Below are 17,813 nucleotides of genomic sequence, written 5' to 3'. Positions count from 1 at the left end.
TGTCTTCTAATGATCTATAACTTAACAGGATTTAGGTCTCTTTATTAAAACGTCTTTTGAACTAAGGAAAGCTGGCTTAATACATTTTTACGTTGTTGTTTCAATCTACTACATGTACATGTACAATGTACATGTGTTATGTATGTTTTGCTATCGATCCTTTTTGTATGGATGCAAGAAAGCAGGAAAGTTGAATTTGTATATATCTCTTTCTCGTTTATATACAGTCTTCGCTGATGATGTAGCAAGGTTATTTGTAGTGAGAAGGTATCACACGGATATGAACGGGGTATAAAAACAGCTTTTCTAAACAAATACATACATACTTTTCTTATCAAGTCAGAAGAAACACCATTGTAAAACTTCAAAAAAAATTCACGATGTCTAGTCCTTGGTTTAAGGACGGAATTAAAGGTTTAGAGGAAATGTTTTCAATAAAAAAATACGACAGCTCATGAAATGACGGCCTGCTTCAGAAAGTAAGACGGTATAAACCTGGCACCCGCAAGCTACATTATTTTGTGCATCAAAGGTTGGGCCGTCCGTCGCCCAATGACCCACGTGCACAAACACAAAAGCGCTGCGACGTATTCGTCCAATACCCGAGTATTTTTACACTGAGCTACCTGATCCTAGATGATCGACCCATAGTCCGCTTAACCTACCTATATTATTAAGGGTTTTTTTTTCTGATAAATATTACGAAAAAAAATAATAAAGAAACCTAATAATATTGGCAGGTTTATAATTAGCAGACTAATCAACCCAGTCTAATCCATCTACATTCTTAGTTGTCGTCCTCGAAGATAAACGAGACCCTTATACCACCAGCAGAATTTGTTTACTAGATATTTATAGCGCTTGTAGTGTACAGTAGGCCTAGTGCAAGTTTACGGTAGTATCTAAATATCTGAATAATTATTAATGGTAAGGTAGACAAATCACAAGTATCATGTGACATATATACCTTTTTTAAGGCTTGAGGTTTTGCGGTTTTGACAGCCAAATTAATGTAAGGACGGTCCCACGTGTGCAATGTGTTGTGATATGTTAATCTGAATGTTTGGGAGACTGCGGTATATGTCTGCTTGTAATAGAGGAAGTCATTGACTTTACTTATCAGTGATCATACCCTGTATCTGGAATGTGTTTAACTGGTGATATTTAGACCTCGTTTGGGTCTATCATCGGCTACCAGATAGCTCAATTGGTAGAGCATCAACGTTTTTACTATACACCACTCACATGTAATTTGGTTATTTGCAGTGGCATTGCAGAATTGACTTGCGTGTTATTATTCTATTTGTATCATCGTGACCTGGTAAATTTAGAAGGAAAAACTATGGCAATGATGAGCTTATTGAATAAAGAAGGAAATACATGTAAGTTATGTACTTTACTTGAAAAAAGTTTCCACACATGGAAAAAAGAGAAACAAATTGACGTAATGGACGAAGTGTTATCCTTTTATTAGTGATGTCTATATAGTTAACTGTACACATAATATACAATATGAAAAGGGATTTTATCGAAAACAATAGTTTGCACACATAGTGCATTCATAGTTTTTTTTTTCTGTCGGGATAATTTTTCAACTAGCTACTAAATCAAAGCTATTCTTTTCCCCAAGTCTTATAACAATTTAGTGTGATTTGATCCACATTCAGATCTTGAAACGTATTGGTCATCTTCAAACATGTAATAAATAGAAAAAAAATATGACCAGTGTCTTAAAATATTCTAGTAAATGAGGGTTAAGAATGACAAAAGTTGGGATTTTTTTTTCTTTCTGTTCTGAGTCAAAATACTGCTTATATTTTTCCGGCACTGACATGTATACTTTTAATTACACAACATTCGTTCAAAACGCGTACATTTAAGCTGAAAGATGCCAAGGCTGTTGCAAATACGTCCGTCTTTCAAACACTGTTTCGCCTCGAAAGTAGGTAGTCGAATCGGCGCACGTGCTACATGAAATTATGAGATACAGCTGTTTCCGTCAATGCCGAATACAACAAAAATATATGTGGTAGGTGTTTCCGATATCAGACAAATGCTTGATGCAGGATGAATTGAGATCAGTGACATTCGAGATATCTGTTGTGATACCAGTGTGATCAAGTTCATTTCGAGAACAGTACACGAGTCCAATTACCTGTTTTCGCCTACAATGAGTTACTCTCGTTGATTCTCGATATCGTCTGACAGTCCATTTTCAATATATATAGTTTCGCTATGGAAACATGTGCATCTCTTTTTAATTGAAAAACACATTTTTTTTTTACTTATTATCTAATTTCACCAATGATATCATTTTGTTACTTTAAACATCATCTCTGGTTTAGAAACCTAATACACACACATCTTTTCTTTACAGATTGTTGGAATTCCCTGTCTAGGAAGCCGTAAACAAATGGATTTACGATAAAGTTAATCACAAAAACACCGTACAAGAACCGAAAACATACGAACTCCATCGGAGTCATAGTTGTCCAAAAGCTTTCCATAACTGACTCCATAGTCATTAGCACAAGCTTCAAACAAATAGTGATTCCATAAATGATGGATATAACAAGAAAGACTAACGTCAGTCTTAGCCCCTTGATTTTGAAGCTCTTTTTCGACTCCGCTTGTTTCGTGCCATGTCTCTGTAGTTGTGCTATATCTGGAACGATATTGTCATTGCTTTGTGGGATGTCACCTTCATCTTTCACGGCATCCTTTGTGGAAATGTCCGCCATACACGAATCACGATTATTCCGATCAGCTGTAGATGGCACCACTTGCTCAGATACAGTTGGATCTGAATCGACTTTGTAATCGGTCACCAATACAGGTTCCTCTGGGACCGTCAACGTATCACTTACTGTTTCTATAGAGTTTAGTGATGCCTTACTACTTCCAGGCGTTTCTGTCAAACGACTTATGTCCTTTTGTTGACTCTGTTTAGTCTGTATTCGATCACATTTTGTTTGTTGTGGACGTTGCCACTGACCCGATTGAAGTCGAAGGCGAGCCTTGCTTCTGATATATATCGATCGTAGTATTAGTAGATACAACACAACTAGTGCTAGAAAATGAGCCGACCCGTATATGAAAATTACACCTTTGTAAGTCAAGTGCCATATTCTTCCCTCTCCTGAAGGGACGTTGATGCATAGTTTCCCAGTGACGTTCCCTTGCCAATCAGTAACTGGCACTGACCCATACACTACAACAGAAGGCAATGCGGCAACAAGTCCGGCAAACACTATGACAGCAAGGGCGATTTTTTTCCTTCTCAGTGTCAGCTGTGACCTAAAAGGTGTACATATCTTGAGGTAGCGGTCGATAGTGATGATGAGGAGGAGGTTGGAGGACATGGCCACACATGCTATGCTAGAAAAGGCCATCATTTTACACACAGTATTATTGTCATAACGTAATGGACGTACCTCCGTTATGATTGCAGATCCGGAACACACTGCACATGCACACGTATCAAATAATGCGAGGAACGGTATTAAGAAACGGTCTTCTCCTTGCGATTTGTTGCCAACCCAGTAGATGACCATCACGAATATGTTCCCTATGGTTCCGAGGATTAAATAGCCTGCAGTGATTACCAGAACAGGCCTCAGCTGTTGGGCGAGGATCTTACTCCAGTAATCCAACATGTCGACATCTGGTACTGAGCTATTAGCGAACATGTTGGAATCCTTTTCTTCGATTATGCTGCACACCTTCCAGTTTCAAATAATCACAATGATACTTTCACCAACTTTAGGGATACTGCTATAAATATTTATATATATACAGACACTTGGAGGCGGAAACGTCCTACACTGGGCCCTGTGTATGATGTCCCCTCATATACTTATAATGCAAACCCATGAAACCGCCACATCCGCCACAGAAGCATTAACAGTATTCAGTAGCTACTGTATTTACATGTAATTTTACATGGTAGTCTGTGAGAATAAAATGTAAACAAGTAAGTAGCACGCTATACAATTAATTTGGTAACCAATAACTCATTTTTTGTATCCTTCAAGTTAGATTTCCTTTGGATAGATGGTACTACTATGTATAATGTACGCAACTATAATTAATTTTTCTTTGTTTTCATACCAAATATGGCTCTCTGACTGGCCAATATTTTTTTTTGCATACCACTATGAAAAAAAAATCCGAGAATGGCGCGAAACCCCGACGTTATCGTGACGTCACAATAGAGACAATGACGCTGCGTATTGATTCGGAAAAAAGAATCCCTTGAAAAACCACTATAATCTTACATTTAAACATACTTCATTTTATCAAATAGAGTTTAAAATCAATTATAAGTATTGATGCCACTATTTTTAAATTTTATCGGGTTATAAAAAAAAAATTGTTTGCAAACTTTTGTGAGAATCCGCTACCCAGATTCACACAGTTTGCAAACAATATTTTTTTCATACCCCGATAAAATTAAAAAATAGTGTCATCAATGCTTAAGTAAATAAATCTAAGAAAGTATCAAAGTAATTTTATGACTTTAAGCATAGAAAGTTATAATGGAACCATCTTTATTAATGTTCGCTTATACATTTTCTCTACTGTACAATGCATGCCGGGGTCTTCGACCCATATGCACTGTAATGAAACATGTTGTTGTGATGCCTCTCCTTCGGATGTGGTCAACCAGTACAATGGGTCAGTATATGTTGTTGAAAGCCACAACAGTATAATATACTAACGAATTATTCCAAAAATGTGAATTGCATACCTATATTTACAATTAGTTGGTTCACAGACCCCCATATATAGAGTGATAAGAGTTGAAAGCAGTCATTTCTTTTTATAGTAATTTTCACTGTTCTTACGTCATAGTGAAAGAAGGATGACGACTGTATTCAAGTATTGGACACGTGTTAGTTGATAACAATCAGAATTATTTACGGAGAAGTCACAAGTGTAAAAGTAGGCCATGCTTGAAAATAAGAATAAGACAATATGTTCTGTTTATTTTAGTAAAATAGCATTACCATACAATACTTATTAACAATTTAAGAAACATAAAGGAAGAAAAAATCATATATAATGTAATATAATGTATGTGAAAAGTATAAGGAAGGGAAGACGTCCTTGCACACGAAAATACGGATTTAAAACTGGAACAGTTATATCGAGGTAACAAACCGTTGTTGTTCATAGTACCTATACATAACGACGGCTTACTTATTTATATTCACTTAGAACTCATCACACTTTCATAGTTAACAGTTCTGGATATATATGACATCTTTAAATATACAAAATGGCAATTAGTTACAAACTGATGAATCAATAATATAAACGTAATAACATGCAGCATACAAAATCACAGGTATAAAGCACACTTTGTAACATCAGAATGCATGGACATCACCACCTATTTTGGCCAATAAAACATTGTTGTGTAATTAACGTCTAGAATTAAATTGATTGTATCTAATATATCATTTATTTAACGGTGATGGTGTCTAGAATGTACATTCACTTAAACTCTGGCATAAACGATGATACTTGACGGAGTGTCGACTGCGCTGAATTTATAGTAAATACTAGCACGGAAAAATGTTGCTTCACAATCTCCCATCGTGCATCGGCTTCAGCTGCTGGAACATCCTCAATTTCAAACAAAGAATCGACTAGCCCTGGAAAGCTACTTCCAGCATAGGAATTGACACTACTCTCCGCGAATAGCATGTGTCTGGAATCATAAGGCAGTCATTGCATAAATCCAGCATTGCATATATGGAAGCATGCACTGTACATAACGTGACGCTACCCAAATTGATACAATTTTGATATATATATGAATCAGAATATTAAGTTTACAATCTAAACAGACAATAACTATCCTGAACAAAAATTAAGGTGCTTAATAAGTAACTGTGACATTTCTCATAAGTCATATTTTTTCATGTTGCTTATAATCTCTATTTAACAATGAAAAAATAAAATTGTGAAAAACTCCGGTAAACTACGTCTTACGACAACACTAAAACACCATATATTTTAAAACAAGGAATCCAATTGCCGAATGGAATATTTTGAAAGACATATGACTTAAATTAACTAAAAACTGTTTGAACCTTCTTTAAATGAATTCAATTTGTTTATAATGTTTAGACATTTATTAATCACACTCTATTTAGGGTACTCAAACCTGCTGACACACAGTGCTGGACCGGACATGCTTTACAGCTCTCTATTTATAAATATATGCACTGCTGACAAGTAAAAAATCACGAAATTAAACCTGCATGAGGTCTTCTATTTGTGGAATGTTATAAGAAAAATCTCGATTCAAGCACATGTTTGAAAATTTTAACTATTTCTCCAAAAAGTTTGGGTAGTATCACGTTATACAATTAGAGTTTTATTGCAACAACATTGATGTTGTCGGCATTGTTTGGATTTTGTCCTATATCTTCTTCAAATACGTTCAATATATATTCAAGGCAAATTAGCTACGTCTGTTCCAACGGAAGTCATGAAAATGCAGATAAAAATCACGCACGAATATGTTAAAAAGTAACAATAGCTGCAATCTAGCTAGGTGCATGTTTTATAATCATATTTCCACACAGCTTGTGTAATTCGCCTCCATAAGTTATTATTTTAGATATATTAAAGATAATTTAATATTATTAGATATTATTTTAATTATTATTTTAGATCTAGCCTGAAGCTTACCTTGAGCGTGGCCTGCCAGGCAGTCCAGAGGGATCTAGGAAAGCTCTCTCCATCAACATCAACTGGTCATTAATCCGCCGAATAGCAAACGGACTTGGAGAGGTAAATATCACGCATCAGTATATCAAATAACAGGATGGTGTAAATTGAAGGTAAACACAATCAAATGACTGAATTGTTTTATTATAGTAAATTTGCTTAAGTTAAATATGTTAAGACATTTTTTAAATAGTTTGTCAAATTCGTAAATAACCTATATGGGATAGAGATTCAAATATGACATTGTAATTGTAACCTAGACCAGAGTACCAGATTTATCGGTACAACATCAATCTTGAATAAAAATGTAAATGTATATAGAAAGTGTCATACTCGTTCTTATCAATATTCTCCACTAATGTCTTGAAGGTTGTTGCCTCGGATGAAAAATTAGCTGCTGCATCCTGTAACCAATCTGAAATTATGATAAATAACATCCCGAATTAAATCACAGTAAAAGTCAGTTCGGTGTATATCTAGTTTGATAATAATGACACATGCTTGTTTTTAGAATGCTTATTGAACTACATGTATATGCATTTGCTATGATAATAATGACACGTGCTATTTTAGAATGCTTATTGAACTACATGTATATGCATTTACTATGATAATAATGACACGTGCTATTTTAGAATGCTTATTGAACTACATGTATATGCTTTTAGTATGATAATAACGACACGTGCTTTTTTTAGAATGCTTATTGAACTGCATGTATATGCTTTTACTATGATAATAACGACACGTGCTGTTTATAGAATGCTTATTGAACTACATGTATATGCTTTTAGTATGATAATAACGACACTTGCTATTTTTAGAATGCTTATTGAACTACATACTTTTACTATGATAATAACGACACGTGCTATTTTTAGAATGCTTATTGAACTACATGTATATGCTTTTACTTTGAAAATAATGACACGTGCTATTTTTAGAATGCTTATTGAACTACATGGATATGCTTTTACTACATGTGTGATAATAATGACACATGCTTTTTTTAGATTGCTTATTGAACTTCATGTATATGCTTTTACTATGATAATAATGACACATGCTATTTTTAGAATGCTTATTGAACTACATGTATATGCCTTAACTATGATAATAATGACACTTGCTATTTTTAGAATGCTTATTGAACTACACGTATATGCTTTGAGTATGAAAATAGCGACACGTGCTATTTTTAGAATGCTTATTGAACTGCATGTATATGCTTTTACTATGATAATAACGACACGTGCTATTTTTAGAATGCTTATTGAACTACATGCTTTTACTATGATAATAACGACACGTGCTATTTTTAGAATGCTTATTGAACTACATGGATATGCTTTTACTATGATAATAACGACACGTGCTATTTTTAGAATGCTTATTGAACTACATGCTTTTACTATGATAATAACGACACGTGCTATTTTTAGAATGCTTATTGAACTACATGGATATGCTTTTACTATGAAAATAATGACACATGCTTTTTTAGATTGCTTATTGAACTTCATGTATATGCTTTTACTATGATAATAATGACACATGCTATTTTTAGAATGCTTATTGAACTTCATGTATATGCCTTAACTATGATAATAATGACACGTGCTATTTTTAGAATGCTTATTGAACTACATGTATATGCATTTACTATGATAATAATGACACGTGCTATTTTTAGAATGCTTATTGAACTTCATGTTTATGCTTTTACTATGGTGCTATGATAAATATATCTTTACTATGGTACAATGATGAATATGACACATGCTGTTTCTGGAATGCTTATTGAACTACATCTATATGCGTCGACTGTGACACTATAATGATTATGACACTTGCTATTTTTGGAACGCTTACTGAAATGTATGCCTTTACTCCTCAGAAGCACTCCATAGTCTGTGTCCAGTGTATTGACCAATGTCTGAAGGTTGTTGGCGAAGTCTATCACATCGAACGGGATGATTAGAGAGTCCGCCAGATTCCTCATAAGTTCTGCTGACGTTTGAGCCATAGCCTTATGGCGCTGCAGGGTAACACAACTACATATGATAACCATGCATTCTATAGTCAGTGAAATAATATACGATATAACCGTGTACATCATGTTGCAGATCATAAATCTGAGGTTGTTAGATATATTTTATAAACAGAAATACAAAAAAGTGTCAAAATGCTTTAAAATATATGAATAAGATATATATTAATGCCATTGCTTTTAAGTTTATTTTACATCTAAAATGTATGTTGACATTTTTTTTATATTTATATAAGACATAAACTCTTATCTGAACTCAATTGTTCATTAAACGACAGGGAAACATATCTATTTGATGACTGGATTTTAAAATATGTAGATTTTAATTAAAGAAGCTTGATAGAAAATCTTGTCATTTACCTGATGAGATATGATACATTATAAAGATTGAATATATCATCGTACGATTAATATAAGATGGCATTTTAAAAATGATATGTTCATAGTTACATTATTTCCTTTCCGGTTATTTTCACATGCAGATATGTTTATTGTATGTAAAGTATTAAAATATATCTTTGTAAAGATGACAAGATATTAGGGTCTTAGAACACTAAGATATCCCGCGACATTGTCATATTTCTATCAGTAGCAAAGTAGTCCCATTTATCAATGGGTGTTTACATTGTACCTTAAATCCCCTGTCTATTAGTTGATCCACAGCGTAGAACGTCTCGTACACCGTGTGGTACAAGGGGTAGAAATCGATCTTGTATGTGTTCTATAAAGATTAATGATTCTAAACATTACTTATACATAGGTTAAATGTTGCATTGCCTCGCCATACTAGTATCATATTCCCATAATTCTACGAAAAGAAAGCAGATTCAAATAAAGTCCTTGTGATTATTCTTAGGAAGAATGTATACTTAATTGGATACTTGTCATGATTAAGCAACAAAGAATTCAAATATGTCAAATATCAGTTGAATAATGTTTAAACACTGTGTATGTAATTGAACAATAATAATAATGATTAAGATAAGGAAATCACATACGCTGTCATAAGAATAGTCCATGCTGACACAAGGAATTCCCGCAAGTTGTACAAAACCAGCATAGTCACTCCCCGCTCCCAAAGTCCCTATACTGTTAAAACATTACTTCGACTAATCAGTGTCCATTGCCAATACCAGTAATTGTCTAATGCTCTATTCTTGATAATGATATATTGGAAAAAAGACCACAGAACAAAATAAGGATTCTACATTTTGTTTAAATAGTGAATAAAATAGATGGTTTGAAGTTGGTGTGAAAGATTGCAGAAATCTAATTTGAACTTGATTCCCCTTTTCAGATAACAGCGTTTATTTAAAAACTATTCGAAAAAGATTAAGACAAATTCCAGTTGCTACCACACATGCTAAGCTTTCAGTGTCAGTTAGTATCACTTACTCAGGTCTGGAGCTATCCTGACCCGGGAAACTTTTTAACCATTTGTCATACACTGTGTGTAAACCCTGCTGTATATCTAGCTCATCAGGATTGGGCACCTGCCAATAATTCAGTCAATAGTTTAGTTATATACGCAGATGAAGTAACTGAAACTTTGAACATTATATTTATATATAATATATTTGACCGAACAATTGGAGGACTATATGTAATTTGTATAGCTAACAAATTTTGAACAGCTGCATATACATGTAGATTTTTTTTCAGATAGATACACAGTATTGTTGTTTTTCTCGCAGTCAAAATAACAAGAAAATTAAATAAAACCGTTAAAGCTAATTGCTGTATTATGTAAAAGTATATATATAGCATGATATAATAATAAGTTTAATCAATGTGTGTAATTGTGAGGGCATTAAAATATTCAATCATATTTTTTCATCATCGACTAAGTAAATGTATTATTCAGTGTGCAATACAAACTATCCAAATATAAGAATGGTCAATTTGAAACGTTCAGAAATAATGCTTTACCTAGATATTATACAGAATTAGACAACAGTAAAGGAAACAATTAACTATCACTTGTCTATTTAAGGTATACACACACATATATATATGTGATATTTTTTTGCAACGTTACTTACAACGGAAAACCATGATAGACAGGTTTTACCAGTTTTACCAGTTACTGCTAACTGTCAAAATGAAGGTTGTATATCTTGATTTATCGCTATATCATGCGTATTAAAATCCACAGACAAAAAGTACCTGTTTTGTAGCGTCAATTAAAGACTTGTACATCAGTGGTGTTGCAGAGGCTTCAAAGGAGTAGTTTCCTAAAATATAACAGTTAAAAAGCCTAATATGTAGCTAGGTGACATGGCTTGTACATATGAATACATAACAAGCTCTCATATTAACATATTTTACTTTTCTTTAAGAAATAAGTTTAACAGAATTTAATTATGTAAATATAAATAACACATTAAGTACGTATACTGAGTATTCGAAATAAACCGCAAATGTGTAATAATGAGTGTTTTTTGTCTTTTAGCTCCATAGCATAATCCTTAAAATTCAATCTGATCATGTAAAGGGTTTTAGGAAATGTGTTTGCGAAATTGGTACTCCCTGGTATATGATTTTACGCTATTGAATGCCAAAACCAATCAAAATGATAATGACAAACAAATTTGAGATATGAAATATATGTTTCTATAACACTAGTGTTATGGTGTTTATATGTCATTGAACAAAATAGACCAAACAAACCCAAACAATAGGTAAGCAAAGGGAAATTACTCGTTGTTTTGTATATATGATCATAGGAATTGTAATTATTAGCATGCATACTTATAACTACTTATTGTCGATGGATGATACATGTAGTGTTCAGAACAAACTACGTACCGAACACAGCGATGTCTAAATTCACGTAAGCAACAGTTCGGGATGCTAAGTTCTTCACATATTGCTGTTAACAGAAATATGAATTAGTCTTTTTATTGTACAGGAATGATTTGTTGAAATATTCACAATATCTGTGATATCGCATATTTTATACTGAATTATATGTATTTCATTTATTATTGTCTGTATGAAATGGCACTATTACCACGTTACAGTAGTTTTGATGATACATATCTAAATAATTTAGCATAGTTTACAAAAACAATCTGTGCCATAACATGGTATTCACGTCTTCTCACCTCCACCCATTCATTGGATCCTACAAGACCATACTCCTCTGCACCCCAACTACAGAAAATGATGGTTCTTCGAGGACGCCATCTTCCTGAAACATCCGTTTGAAATTACGAAATGAAAGTTACAAGACAATTTTCGTTATAGCCTATCTTTCATCACTTGGAAGCGGTTAAGCGGTTTTTAAGTCTTGGAACGATAACGCATGATGGAAAGTATTGCACCTGATCCATTTACCTTGTTTGACGAGGTTACCCATCACCCTAGACACTTCCTTCATAGTGGCGGTACCACTAGACGGGTCAATGGCGCCGAACACCCAGGCATCTCTATGGTTACCCATCAACACATAGCGATCTGTCTCACAATAGAACAATAAAGCCATGTACATAATGTTTGTCTAAGAATGCCCTGCAGACTTATTCATCACTATGACTTATAAGATTTGTGACGATGACATTCCGGTACAGTGGTAGACCTTACCTGGTTCGATAGCCCCTCGTATAATTCCAAATGCATTATAGGTCCTCCTAATGGCATTTTGTGTTGAAATAAACATTCTGATTTTCCTATGAAGAAACAAGACAATTGAATATCCTCGGTCAAACATGCTTTATCATATGTAAATATGTTTAATCGTTGATACAATGCATCTCCCAATTACAACTTCTCTGTTATGGGTATAAGGCTACCAAGGTTATTAAACTGAAACCATTCATTTGAATGGGAAATTGGCTCTACTCTATTTTTGAAAGAGGGAAATAAAGAAAGTAATCTTAGATATGATGATTTAAATTTTATATATAATGTTCTACAATTTGCTATTTTTATAAATCAGGATAAAAGTGAAGGTAAAAACTGTGGTATTTGTCAGGTCTGATCACAACCACCGTTTAGACTTACCATCCTGTGGAAATAAGCTGTCCTCCGAGACGGTAGGTTATATTTAGAGAGCCTCTCCAGTCGGTTGGTACCTCCTCTCCGGCCATAGCACTGGAAGAAAATCAGAAAACAAAACAATGTCATCACTATGTGATTTGTTAAAAGTGTCTATTATTTAATCTTCTCTCACGCTTGATGTAATGGTTTGGTACTTCTGATACAAAGTACTGTGGTGGCACGAGGGGAAATTAAGCCGAAACAGTCCAGAAATTCCCTAGGAATACGAAGAATAACAAAATTATACCAGCTTGGTAACGTGAATAGTTTAGATAAAGGGAGATCAAGAGATACAATACAAAATGTGAAACGATGTGGTATTATTAATTAGCAATAAAGAAAGGGGCAAAAATAATTAAAAAAAACTACCAAACTATTAAACCTGTTGAAAGGAAATAACCAAGAGTGAAACAACGGGTGATGTGTTAACAGCAAATAACAAAATACCAAATACCAATGAGTCATAATCAGTGTCACCTACAGAATAACACTATTAAAGAACCCAATGGAGCACGCATCTCGGTAAAGAATAGACGACCATCTGAGAAACCATGAAAATATTGAAAGTAAAACCTTACGCCAAAAGTTTCTGTCCTATACCATACCCAACAGGGTGGGCAGGGATGTTAGGTAATTCGGCTTCGCTGCTGTTCTCGGCATATCTATATGATGTGTCTGAAATAATGAAGTGTGCAAATGATTTCAAATCAAAACATGTACACGATAAAAAATTAGACGAAATATTCATGTCTGCATTGCTCTTTATAAAGAGCGTAGGCAATACAATCACGTAAGGTGCAAAACAATCTGAAAACGAAATAAATCGATGTTGTGGATATCTATGAATTTCAACCCCGCTTTCACGTTATGAGTTTTTCAACTCGAGAAAGAAAAAGAATTAATTCATAAAAAATATCGTTTTATTGTAATTTTGTTTTGTTTTGATATAGTAAAGAAGGTGAATTTATGTGCATGAGTATTAATAAAGAATCTATTATCAAAGTATGCAATTTATTTCTACTAGCTGCGATGTAACGATACCTATTGAAGGGTAGCCGGGTGTTAATGGGTCGCCAAATCCGCGGTATATAGTGCCCCTTTGTGCCCCGGAGGGAGGGAGCCACCAGTCCTCTGGATACACACGCGCTGTACTTCCGTCCAGTGTGTAATCAGCAGGATCGGAATAAATAATGATGCCCTTAGCACCATACATACTAGCTAAATGAGCCTATTGGAAATAAAAACATACCCATGTGTGATTGTAACAGACTGTTAAGCTAGACAAGCAAAAGGATATGAGTCATACTTACATAAGTCAGAAACTAATAATGCCCATGTCTCAATTATTTTAACATCATTTTATTAATTATGTTAAAAAATGAAATAAATATTTCAAAACCGAAATATGTTGCAACAGAGTTTTTGCCAATAAAGCAGGCTACATAATTGTTACATTTGTACCTTATCACCGCGAAAGATCTTCCCATACCGCGCAATGACTATTGCACCCGTAATGTTGATGGATGTGTTGTTCAGGAGCCAATGATAGTCCTCCACTCGGCCGTAGTTTACATATACCAGGCGCTCCTGTCAAACAGCATTATACATATTATATTGAGTATTTCCTTACTGCCATAAGGTTGTGAGGGAGAAATATACTGGATACATGGTAACTTGTTATCAGTTTAAACAGGGAATACTAAATATTACATTCACTACATACCGACACCACATCCCCTGGGGCTGAGTAGGCGTTGAACGGCGGTACAACGTCACTCTTGTTCTCTGTCGGGTACAGTTTGTCTTCCCTCAGCGGGGACTGGTAGACAATCCCACCGGTCTCGTTCAGTAGTTCTATCCGGTTCATCATATCGTCATCAGTGACGTTTGGATAGGACAGTAGGACATCATATGGCGTCAGGAAAGCCTCATCTAGCCCTTCTTGTGTCCAGAAGTCGTGAAGCTCTTTCGCTTGGCGGTAGTCCGCGGCAGTACCGGCAAGGTGGGGGAATTCAGATAAGTCCCTGTGATCACATAATGGTATCAAATATTAAGGCAGAGACAGACAATAAACTGGGCGACCTGTTAAAAATCTGATAATTTGCTGTATTGCCAATCGACAAAAACAATCGAATTATAATATAACTAATACGAATGGAGAAGGTTTGAATTGTACATAGTAATTCGGTTGTCTTCTAGCTTAGCTCTCGGGAAAATGTCCTGTCAGTAGAGCGGCGGACGAATATGACCGGGTCGCGGGTCTGTCTTATTTTTATTTTACTTTTGCAGACACCTCTTCTCTTCCCCAGTACTATGATTGCTTTACTGTTACATTTTGATGGCGTCCCACTCCCGGTATGCTGAGCGCTAAACAGGAGCAGAAACTACTACTTTTATAGACTTTGGTGTGTCTCTACCAGGAGATAACATCCAGAGCCAACAGAGGCAAAGGCGAACGCTCAACAGAGGGCCAAAGGTGATTTGTTATCAAGGGAGACGTCAGGAAAAGGATAGTTAGTTAGGGAGAAAAGAAAGGTAATATCCTAAATTTCCGATCATGCAATAATGGCAGCATTTACAATTCGAACGTCCTACCTACAGGGACTAATCCATTCAAGACGTTAGTGGGGTTGAGTGAAAACGCAGCCTTTTTGTATTTTCCAAACGATCCAATCGATGCAGTTCTGGTAACATCGGAGAGCTATCCAAACGATTGTGTCACATGCAAAAATTGAATTTAGACGCAAACATATCCATTGTACAGTACAATAGAATAAAATATCGTATGTTCATTATAAGTTGTCCGATATACATGTACTGACCACTGATATGACTTTAACCTTTAAGCCAGATCATTTCGTGACGTTATATTGCCTCTTCAACTTCAATGGTGTGTTACATCGTGTATGTTGTCCAGTATATTCTCCACACGGTATGTTCATCCGGGAATACTAAGATTGTCTATATGCAGAAATAAATAACCATTTGAAATGTGCTTTAGTAAAGTCATCGTTTAATGTAAGGTAAGATTTATTTTCTCGAGGGCGACAATTTCAGGGAGACAGTTATAGAGGTATCCCGATACAGAGGGACACAATTATTTTATTATTTTATTTAATTAATTTGTCGTATTCAACATCAATCAGCTATCTAAATATCTGGTCAAATAACTCATTAAAATATTCCCAACAACATTGCTTAATTCTTCGGACTGCAAAAATGCAAAAAAAAGTAACAGCGTTCCCATTGTTGGTTGACATTGCATATGACGTCGACTCATTTTTTATTCTTATTATTATTATTTCCATCAGGGACTATTTCACTGGCATTATTTCTGTCACCTTCCATTTCCGGTGAAGAATCTAACTTATTCAATGTCATATGATCCAATCAGAACATTCTAAATGAAAGTGAAGTATAATTATTTCACTTATATGATGGGACTGTATCATTTCAGTTTGTCTAGATGACAGGTTGAGCAGATAATTCAGTGACCTTTCTAGTAACATCAATATTTGGCGTTTACATCTATATTTAGAACATTATATTTGACAAGGCACTAGAGGCATATTAAAGATCTGATTTATTCTTTTATGATATTAGGAGTACCAAGTAAGCATTATAAAATAATTTTCTTTTATACCTCGGTGTAATATTGGTTTCTCCCATGTAATACAGCCTCGTGATGTCACTGTGTCAACAAGATAGCTGCTTTCTCGATAAAAGGTTAATTTTAGTATTTTGATGTACACAATGACATTTACGTTGATAAAATAATGCAGTTTCCATGTATTCAAAATTAACTTGTAGTCACGATTGCTTTGAACATCTTCTAAGATGTCAGGATACACTGTATCTTCAAGGGTACAAGAACATCCCTATCCACATATGATAGAAAATTTAGTCTTAATCCATTGACCTATATGTAGACACAGAGTATTGTAGAAAACATTTACACATATTTGACAAAACCATAGTGAAATGATCATTTCATGACTCGTCTACCCATATGGAAATACGATATACCTAATTTTTGGTGTGCATCAATGCATACCTTAGAGTTTTACTTGTTTGAAAGAAAGAATATCTCCCCACAGTATGAATAACCCATTTACCTGAGAAAATTCCTGATGTTATCAGGTTTAATGCTGTTGATAATTGCCTCGCGGATTGTAGGGTCTCCATCTTGTACAATTCTGTCTGGGACCCCTGGTAAGAAGACTCCTTGAACATTCGATGTCGACTTTTCTGGACATGTAGCGAATCGCCCAATCAGCAGTCCAATACCCAGTCCTAGCACTAAAGATACTAATGCGGAGATCAGCAGATTTCTGCGCACGTGCGCATTCCGCTTTATCATAAAGCCTTCGGTTGAGTTAAAATCGTGCATTTGTCCTGTTGTGCGTTCACGATCACTTGCAAATTACCCACAAACAGTGACCTCTTTCGTTTACTTTAGCAATGTGTGAACGTATTGGACAAATTTACGACTCAATCTACGGCTTACAACGACAGCTGACTCAAATTTGTGTTAAACAGTGGTAATAAAAGCTGAGGTGAACATACACCCCGTAGTACGGTAACATACGACACTGCTTATATAGGTATACTGGAAGCGCTACTGATAGCAGTTTATTGATGTTGAAGGTGATTACCGTCGTACAATATCTTTATTCACGGCTGGCTAGGATGTGTTGCCATGTGTATGATAGGCAGTTTGGGCGGATTATAGTTAATTTGTAGGTCAATGCACTGTCTGGTTTGATAATACTATTACATATTATCTCAGAAATAACACAGTATGCCACGATACATGTATATAAAAATATTATTTTATTTTTGTCTTTAGAACGCGATTATTTATAGTTTAACAGTAAAAGAATGTATGTATATAGCTGTTGTGATTCCGGCTTAGTTGTAAGTATCATGTGAACGGATTAGAAAGTGTTTCATATACAGACAATACTGTATACTGTTT

At 34.8% G+C, this 17,813-nt stretch overlaps 2 protein-coding genes across 2 annotated transcripts; both read right to left on the bottom strand.

Annotated features, from left to right (window-relative positions):
• Window positions 1-1,445: 1,445 nt before the first annotated feature.
• LOC138319067 (RYamide receptor-like) lies at window positions 1,446-3,813 on the bottom strand. The gene has a single exon (XM_069261966.1). It carries the CDS (start codon window positions 3,687-3,689, stop codon window positions 2,331-2,333), a length of 1,359 nt encoding a protein of 452 aa, XP_069118067.1. The 5' UTR covers window positions 3,690-3,813; the 3' UTR covers window positions 1,446-2,330.
• Window positions 3,814-4,448: 635 nt separating this feature from the next.
• LOC138319066 (N-acetylated-alpha-linked acidic dipeptidase 2-like) lies at window positions 4,449-17,410 on the bottom strand. The gene is made up of 18 exons (XM_069261965.1): window positions 16,951-17,410; window positions 14,559-14,859; window positions 14,297-14,422; window positions 13,877-14,063; window positions 13,414-13,510; window positions 12,800-12,889; window positions 12,380-12,465; window positions 12,134-12,253; window positions 11,902-11,987; window positions 11,603-11,666; window positions 10,961-11,028; window positions 10,190-10,287; window positions 9,793-9,883; window positions 9,426-9,515; window positions 8,617-8,782; window positions 7,078-7,159; window positions 6,706-6,798; window positions 4,449-5,716 (listed from the first exon to the last, which is right to left on the bottom strand). Exons 1-18 carry the CDS (start codon window positions 17,223-17,225, stop codon window positions 5,500-5,502), a joined length of 2,337 nt encoding a protein of 778 aa, XP_069118066.1. The 5' UTR covers window positions 17,226-17,410; the 3' UTR covers window positions 4,449-5,499.
• Window positions 17,411-17,813: the final 403 nt, after the last annotated feature.

This window comes from Argopecten irradians, chromosome 3 (genome assembly GCF_041381155.1).
Source record: "Argopecten irradians isolate NY chromosome 3, Ai_NY, whole genome shotgun sequence".
Taxonomy (NCBI): Eukaryota; Metazoa; Mollusca; class Bivalvia; order Pectinida; family Pectinidae; genus Argopecten; species Argopecten irradians.
This window is presented reverse-complemented; position numbering and strand designations above follow the sequence as displayed.